Here is a 9372-nt window from a genome sequence, read left to right as displayed (position 1 = left end):
CTGCACATTATGCACATGTACCCTAGAACTTAAAGTATAATAAAAAATAAATTAAAAAAAAAAAAAAAGCAGCACCTATCTTAGGTTCCTAAATACCAATCCCCATTTAAAGGAAACAGAGCTCCTTTGAGAAATAAGTTATTCTAGGACCAGAGAAGGAAAAGTAGGAGGGAGGCCTGGCACATCTGGGATGTCAAAGAGTACTTACAAAAATGAGACCTATCTCAAGACTCAGGAGCCAGCTCAATGGGGACCCCATTAGCCAACCCTGGGACAAGAAAATAAGTGCAGTAATAAATCATAAACCATCAAAAAGTAAGAATTCATGAGTTCACTTACTGATAAATAAATAAGTGGGGAGAGGGCGGGCTCTTGCTCCTGGTAAAATGCCAAGGGTTGACTGGTAAATGTCTAGAGGTAGTACTGGAATCACAGTAAACATCATTTGCCTCCACTGTCATAAAGACTGGATCAGAGAAGAATCACTGATGATGCTAAATCTAGGGGGAAATACGAATGTGTGACAAAGTATCTACATATTGAGATCTACATATCTCAATATGTCTCCCTATTAGTCGTGAGAGAAAAAGGCAAAATCAAAACAGCAATTACACAGTGGAGCAAACACCTTGACCAGGGAGCAGGAGAAGGGGAATCAAAATTAATATCATCAAGGAAGGACAGATGGACATTATGTGCTTCCAGATGGGAGGCCATGAGAAAGACCCAAATAACCTCTGGGGCATTCTGCAGTATTCCAAAGATGCATAAGCTGAATCTAATCAATGGGAGCCCAAAATAAAAAAAATTCTTATTTAAAAATGGGGGACATGATACTGGTTACATAATACCCCTTGCCTTGGAAATAAGCTGAACTGTACATATTTATAGGATGCAGAGTGATAGTTTGATACATGTAGACAATGTGTAATGATCAAGTCACAGTAATGAGGATCTCCATCACCTCATTTATTTCTTCATGCTAGGAACATTCAAAATCCTCTTCTAGCTCTTTAAAAATGCACAACTGTTAACTATATTCACCTTACAGTGCTATAGAACAATAAAACTTATTCCTCCTATCTAGCTGTAGTTTTGTATCCATTAATCAATCACTCCCTATCCTCTCCTCCTTGCTACCCTTCCCAGCCAATAATAATTCTATTCTACACTTAAATTTAAGCTCATTTTTTAGGTTCCCAGATATGAGAACATGTGATATTTATCTTTCTATGCCCAACTTATTTCACTTAATGCCCTCCAGGTTCATCCATGACAGTTTCATTCCCTTTTACAGCTGAATAGTATTCCATTGTGCATATATCCTTTTTATTTGAGACGGAGTTTTGCTCGTTGCCCAGGCTGGAGTGCAATGGTGCAATCTCAGCTCACTGCAACCTCCACCTCCCAGGTTCAAGTGAGTCTCCTGCCTCAGTCTCCCAAGTAGCTGAGATTACAGGCGCCCACCATCACGCCCAGCTAATTGTTTTGTATTTTTCTAGAGATGGGGTTTCACCATGTTAGCCAGGCTGGTCTTGAACTCCTGACCTCAGGTGATCCACCTGCCTCGACCTCCCAAAGTGCTGGGATTATAGGCGTGAGCCACCACGCCCAGCCTAAATACCACATTTTCTTTATCCATTCATCTACTGAGGGACATTTAGGTAGATTCCATATCCTGGCTACTGTGCTGTAATAAACACTGGGGTGCAGATCTCTCTTCAATATAACTGATTTCTTTCCTTTGGATAAATACGCAGTAGTGGGATTGCTAGATCACATGGCAGTTCTATTTTCAGTTTTTTGAAAAACCTCCACACTGTTTTCCATAACGGCTGTACTAATTTACATCCGAACCAATTTATATGAGTTCCCTTTCTCTGCATCCTTGCCAGCATTTATTGTCTTTTTAATGACAGCCATTCTAAATGGGATGAGATATCTCACTATGGTTTTGAGTCACATTTCCCTGATGATTAGTGATGTTGAGCATTTTTTCATCTACTTGTTAACCATCTGTATGTCTTTTGAGAAATGTCTCTTCAGGTCCTTTGCCCATTTTTTAATTATTTGGGGTTTTTTTTTGCCATTGAGATTCTTGTATATTCTAGATATTAATCCCTTGATGAATACTTTGCAAGTATTTTCTCCCATTCTATAGGTTCTGTTCACTCTATTCTTTGCTGTGCAGAAACATGTCAGTTTCGTATAGTCCCATTTGTGTATTTCTGTTTGTAGCCTGCGCTTTTATAGTCTTACTCAAAATCTTTGCCTAGATCAATGTCCTGAAGCATTTCCTGTTTTCTTCTAGTACTTTTATAGTTTTGGGTCTGCAATTAACTCTTTAATCCATCTTGAGTTGATGTTTGTATCAAGTGAGAGATAGGGGTCTAATTTCACTCTGCATAGGGATATGGAGTTTTCCCAGTACCATTTATCAAAAAGGGTGTCCTTTTGCCAACATATGTTCTTGGTGTCTTTGTTGAAATCAGTTGGCTGTAAATGCATGGATTTATTTCTGGGTTCTCTCTATTCTGTTCCATTGGTCTATGTCTCTGTTTTTATACTAGGACCACGATATTTTTATTACTACTGCTTTGTAGTATATTTTCAAGTCAAGTAATGTGAGGCCTCCGACTTTTAAACTGAATTTTTCAGTAGAGGCAAAGGGCCATGGGTACACCCTTAATTGATTCAGGGAAAAAAAAAAAACCTCTAAAGGGAGATGGAGGAGGGGGAAACAGAAGAGGGAGGGTGCAATGTACTAATTATTTAAAAAGTGAGGAAGATGTTAACATCTGGATAAGGGGGGTATAGGTATTCTTGGTACTATGTATTTATGGCAATTTTTACCTGTATACTTGAAATTTCTAAGTAAAATGCTGGAAAAGCAGAGTAAAAAGATATTCCCAACCAATGAGCAGTTTTCCTTACAATAATCAAGACGCAAATATTTAGGACACTAAGATCACTGAGACTTATTCAGGTTTTCCAAATGAACAGTTATACAGTATATCAGTTTAAAACTTACAATTCAATACACGTTATCAAGTCAAATCCAAGCAAACGAGAGTCTCTCTCCACGACGGAGCCATGATACAATGTGATGGTCAAATTCAGATCCCGAGGTTTCAGAAAATCCCCCATGAAAGGAGCTAACGAATCCCTGCAAAATAATTATTGAAGAAACTTTCTGAACACAATCTATTTGAAAATTCTCACCAGCTACAGAACTCAGATCCTCTGACAATTATCTTCTACCTCTATTGATGTAAGTCTGCCATGGCCTGTTTTCTTTGTCTTGATATATTAAACACCAGGTCACGGGGAAACTTCCTCTCACAGTGGGAAGTTACTGGCCAATGAAAAAAAGACTTTGAATATTTAATATTGTTATATTGTTTTCATTTGTAATACTTTTGGTTTTCCAGCTTACTTTGATTCAGTGATTTTGAGATTTTTGTTCTTTAGAAAAAGAATATTCTTCAAGCAATCTGTGGAAATCTAATGTATATATACTATATGCACAAGAGATAGGAGAAATGCTATGGTTCAAAATGGAGGTGGTGGCCTGGAGCCTTAGCCTCAGTGTTCTGGGGCATTTTAAATTCTCTGCTATAAATTATCATAGTGTCCAGCATTAAAGTAATGAGATTCTGCTATCTGAATTTTAGTTTGCAATGCTTTGACTATTATAATCATTTAATTGAGGCTATACTTTAAGTTGGTAGCAATAAAATGCAGGTATTTTTAGTGTTATGGCAAAGCCTGATTATTCACTGAGATGAAAATCCCTAATAGCCCCAATCTTTTAAAACAAGTATAAAATCAACACTTTCTCTAAACTCAATTAATAATGCCATTAGTTTTAGATTAATGCATAATTCTTTCAGAAAGTAGGTATTACCCTCTCCATCGTAATTTATCCTCATTAATATCTACTCCAACAAGCAATTCAATGCATGGATTGACTTTTAGCAGCCTTAAGAGTGAAGTATCACCACATCCCAGGTCTGCAACCTGTAGATGAGACAGAATGTTATTCCAAAGACATTTATAGCCAGAGAAGCATGATCAAAAACTTTTTTTTTTGAGGAGGAGAGAGGGGAGTATATATCAGTAATAAAATAATTAAAAGGATCTTTTTGGCAAAAGATTCTACACACACACACACAAACACAAATTAACCTCAGACTTTATAAGCCCACAGGCGAATTTCTATTTGATCATAGTAAAACAGAAAGGTCCATTCCTATTCCAGAACAACTGTTACTGTCTATATTGAACTAATGAGAAACAATTAGGTACACAGTTTTCCCATTCAGAATCAGAATTTGAAGTCTTAAATATTCTCAGCATATTTCAGCAAACAAAGCTTTCTAAAACTTTGCTTTCACCCCTCACACATTTATTTGATTAAACAATTACCTCAAACCATCTGAAATTCCATACTGAACTTTGAGCTGCCAAAAAGCCAATTTTAGATGATTTACCTGACTACACATGCATAGATGGCTACAAAGATAGAAACAGTAGTGGTGCAGTTAAGGGAAACCTTCACACACAGGAATCTTCACTAAATCTTCAATATCAAGCAGAAAAAGAAAGCTTTCATCTAGAAATTCACCTTACCCGCATCTAATTCACATCCAATTCATTAGTATAGTAACCAGGTATGGATGTATGTATGTAGATTGTATGCAATTATGACTTTCCTCTGAAGTTAACTGAGTAGGCTCATTATGATCTAATTTTCTTTTTGAGACAGGATCTTGCTCTGTTGCCCAGGCTGGAGTACAGGTGGTAACAGCTCACTGTAGCCTCAATTTCTTGGGCTCAAGGGATCCTCCCACCTCAGCCTCCTGAGTAGCTGGGACTACAGGCACGCACCACCATGCCCAGCTAATCTTTTTTTTTTTTTTTTTTTTTTTTTTTGAGGCGGAGTCTCGCTCTGTCGCCCGGACTGGAGTGCAGTGGCTGGATCTCAGCTCACTGCAAGCTCCGCCTCCTGGGTTTACGCCATTCTCCTGCCTCAGCCTCCCAAAGTGCTGGAATTACAGGTGTAAATGGGCCACCGCACTCGGCCCATTATCATCTAATTTTGAAAGAACCACAATACCTGTGGCTACAATACCGGTTTGCCCGATATTCTAACTAAATGCTCTAGAAATATGGTACCTACAAGATCATATCCAACTACAAAATCTCAAGATTTTCTTCACATTTGAACCTGACAATGCTGAATTCTATCTGAGCCCTGTGTATCTGGTATCTGCTAAAGGAATCTACCTATGCTTTGTGTTCCAGAAAAGGGCTCACCGCAAAGAACCAAAGAACGACCCTCCTCCATAAAACTTAGATAAGATTCCTTGTGTTTCCATTCTTTGCCTCAAATGATTATCATGAATACTTGTCCCCACTGATCAATGGGAAGAAAATTCCTTTTTTAACCATACTTTATTCAAACTTTCCTTCTTCCCCAGGGCCCTGAACTTTAGCCTGAGGAAAGAGCCCCCTCCTTAAGGCTCCCCATTCTACTGTCCTTTCAAACCACCCTTTCATCCCACCTCCCTAGTTTCTAGCTTTGTTCACTTCGCCAGTAAAAGAAAAACCTCTTTTGCTTAACTCTTAAGACACCTGCAGATCTTGTGGTTACGGCATTCTCCCTATTGCAGTAATCCCTGTGAAAAGTCTCTCCATACTAATCCATTTGACAAAACACCTCATAAGACTAGTCTACTAGTCTTAATAATTAAATGTTTGGAAAGAGAAATACCTACCTTCTTAGGCTCATGTTGATCCACTAAATTTTTAACGAACTGGTACCGCTGTCTGTATAGTGGAGGTTTAAACTGAATTGCCGTCTCCCTGGGAACTTCTTCAAAATTACCGTCAACCACACTACTGCACTAAGGTTCACAAACAAAAAAAGACAGGTTCTAAATCACGCATGACTTCAGAAATTAAATAAGGGGCAAATAAAAAAAAACAAAACCCTTTATTTCCCCCACTTTGAAAAACACACTGGCCTTCACATACCCCTTGTCCTAAAATCATTAGGTAGCACTGCATTTCCTCCACAGTTCATCTAAGCATCCTCATGCCTTTTAATAAGTGAGAATCTGGCTCTATGGGCCCTATAGCTTAGTTTCAGCTGAAGGGAACATTACTAATGAATGTATTCAATGAAAACAATTAGAAGCCGGGCGCAGTGGCTCAAGCCTGTAATCCCAGCACTTTGGTGGATCTCAAGCTATCCACCTGCCTCAGCCTCCCAAAGTGCTGGAGCCTGGCGGATCACGAGGTCAGGAGATCGAGACTATCCTGGCTAACACGGTGAAAACCCCGTCTCTACTAAAAAATACAAAAAACTAGCTGGGCGAGGTGGTGGGCACCTGTAGTCCCAGCTACACGGGAGGCTGAGGCAGGAGAATTGCTTGAACCTGGAGGGAGGCGGAGCTTGCAGTGAGCTGAGATCCAGCCACTGCACTCTAGCCCGGGCTACAGAGCAAGACTCCGTCCCAAAAAAAAAAAAACAAAAACAAAACAATTAGAAGACTCCTAACCACAAGGGACATTTTATGAAGTGAGTTGCCAAAGCCTGTGGTCCAAGTAGGCAGGAGGCTGGAAAATATTTATAATGACTGAAAATATATATATATGTGTGTGTGTGTGTGTGTATTTTTTTTTTCTTTCCTTCCCCAAGACAGACTCTTGCTCTGTCACCCAGGCTGGAGTGCAGCGGCGCAATCTCAACTCAATGCAACCGCTGCCTCCCTCCAGGTTCAAGCAATTCTCCTGCCTCAGCCTCCGGAGTAGCCGGGATTACATTACAGGCACGTGCCACTATGCCTGGCTAATTTTTGTATTTAGTGTTGGGCAGGCTCTTCTTGAATTCCTGACCTTGTGATCTGCCCGCCTCCCAAAGTGCTGGGATTATAGGCGTGAGTCACCACACCCGGCCAACACTCTCTCTTCTTAAGTGAGACCCCTGGCCAACACTCTCTCTTTTTAAGAGAGGTGGGGTCTCACTATGTTGCCCAGGCTAATTTAAAATTCCTAGGCTCAAGCAATCCTCCTCCTCGGCCTTCTGAGTAGTTAGGCATCTGCAGGAACATTCCACCACGCCAGCAAAAGACTCTCTCCCTGACCAAACTTTAGTCAGGTTCCTCTGAGCCATCTTCTTGAATAGACCTCAAACCTGGCCCCAATCCTATCTTTGGGCTGCCTAACCCAGTTTTAATAAGAATACTTCTAAGTCACTTTAGACAGAATCTTCTACCCCTGTTATCTGATCACCCTATGTGGTCAAATTCTTCATCCTCGCAATGTTCTTATTGCAACAGTCCTCAATAAAGTCAGACTAATTTTTTCTTTAACATGACCCCAAGAAAAAAACAGGATTTATAAGATTAATCTGTAACAGCTGTTACTGTTCCTACACAGCAGTATTATAAAAGTAGTCCAAAGGGTATTTGATATCTGGTGTAGCACTGTTCAATAGATAAATACAAGTAGGCAACTTTCTTGTAGCCCAATAATTGGAATTATAATTGGAATTAGAATATTTAACCCAATATATCGAAAATATAATTTCCACATAAAATCAATATAAAAGTGAGATTTTAGACTCTTGTTTTTCACATTGTCTCAAAATCCAGTGTGCTATATATTTTGCACTTCTGCATCTCAGTTCCAAAAGTTTCATCAGAAATACTTGTCTGTATTCGATTTAAAAACTTTACATTTAAAATATACATTCACACACCCAAGTTATTCCATACTTTTTTCCAATAATGTAATCAAATATCCATTTTTAAACTTAAGATTAAAAATGAAGTTAAGAGACCGGGTGCTCAGCACTGCAGTGAGCCATGACTGGGCCAGTGCATTCCAGCCTGGGCAACACAGCAAGACCCTGTCTTAAAAAAAAAAAAGTTAAAGTTCAGTTCCTCAGTTCCACTAGCCACATTTCAAATGCCCACTTGCCATGTGTAGCTACTGGACAGCAGGGAGCTACACCCTAGATACTCCCAATGTGGTTTCCAAACCAGTGGCATCTTCACCTAGAAACTTCAGAAACACAAAAGCATGGGCCTCACCCGTCTTAGACCTCCTTAAACAGAATCTGCAGCTTTACAAAATCCTGGGTGATCCATATGCACGATCACACTGGGGAAACACCACTTAGAGTGTTTTTAAAATAGATTTTGCTACTTTAACAGCTGGTGATAAAAATAAAAACATTTATTTTACTTACATACACCAAGTGTGACTCTTTCATCTATGTATATACCCTTGTTTACCTCAACCAACACCCCAGGAAATGCTAGGACTTAAACGTGATCAATTTTGCTTGCAATTAGCTCACAATACATCCAGGTGATAATTTTTAAGAGTCAAATACACAGCTAAAAAGGGTGGCATTACCTGTAGGTTATTTTCTTCCATTTTGTTTCCAAGTTTTGTTGAAACAAAAATGAAGATTTATCCTTCAGGCTCTATTTGAGAGAATCAACACTGACTCAGCTGTAATAAATACAAAACCGTTTTTGTAAAGAGTTGCCTGAAGGAAATAGCTGCTTAGTTCGGTAGGGAAGAAGGAAAGCCTCTTTCTTACTCCTTACTGCAGTATATAATTTAAATAGAACACTTAAAAGTAAATAATGACTTCACCTCTGGGTACTCAAAAAAGAGAAAAAAAACACGAAAGCAGGACTGGACCAGATATTTATACACCGAGGTTCATAGCCGCATTATTCACAGCCGCCAATCTGTGGATTAAATGTGGACTACCATTTAATCTACAGTATCCAGTATTTTTTCAGACATTCGCAAACAGGCTCAGAAAGCGTGGCTTTTCACTCTCAAACCCTACTAAGAACAAAAACACTCATCCTTTCCCTTTACTATCATTAGTAGTTCAATTAGATACAAACGGAGCAATCTTGGGAGTTCTGCCCATTTCATTGCTAAGACACTCAACTTCAAATTTTTTCAAGAATTTTTCCACACATCGTCAAAATCAAATTTCGAGGGGGAAAAAAGTGTCCTTGATAATAAACTAGAGATGCTCCAACATCTGTCCAATTCTCTCACGAACATGAATCTAAATTTTGGTTCTCTATTGCACATGTGTCTCCAACAACTAGACTTTAGTCTCGAATCTAGGCAACATGTTAGTCACCAACTTGTATTACGAAACCCTGCTCACTGAAGCCAACGCTTCTGTCTTTGTAATGGCCGTCGCTTCCATCACCTTGCGGTAAGAAACATGCGCAACCGAAAAAGCAAAGCTCGACGCCGTGCCGCCGGCGTCCTCAACTCAGAGCCGCCCTGACGCCCGCGCACGCGCGGCCTCGCTGCGTGACG

At 39.5% G+C, this 9372-nt stretch overlaps 1 protein-coding gene across 1 annotated transcript in view; it reads right to left on the bottom strand.

The window, feature by feature from the left end:
* HENMT1 (HEN1 methyltransferase homolog 1 (Arabidopsis)) overlaps positions 1 to 9372 on the bottom strand; it is a 21846-nt gene extending 12474 nt beyond the window's left edge. Inside the window, exons 1-5 of the mRNA XM_011948151.1 lie at positions 9215 to 9372; positions 8431 to 8529; positions 5781 to 5909; positions 3908 to 4020; positions 3032 to 3166 (exon numbers count right to left, since the gene is read on the bottom strand). Of these exons, the coding sequence (XP_011803541.1) occupies positions 3032 to 3166; positions 3908 to 4020; positions 5781 to 5909; positions 8431 to 8451 (398 nt within the window). The 5' untranslated portion in view covers positions 8452 to 8529; positions 9215 to 9372. The remainder of the gene's footprint in view (positions 1 to 3031; positions 3167 to 3907; positions 4021 to 5780; positions 5910 to 8430; positions 8530 to 9214) is intronic.

The sequence above is a fragment of the Colobus angolensis genome, unplaced genomic scaffold, assembly GCF_000951035.1.
Source record: "Colobus angolensis palliatus isolate OR3802 unplaced genomic scaffold, Cang.pa_1.0 Scaffold273, whole genome shotgun sequence".
Lineage (NCBI taxonomy): Eukaryota > Metazoa > Chordata > Mammalia > Primates > Cercopithecidae > Colobus > Colobus angolensis.
The sequence above is the reverse complement of the archived record's forward strand: the minus strand, read 5'-3'. Positions and strand labels throughout refer to the sequence as shown.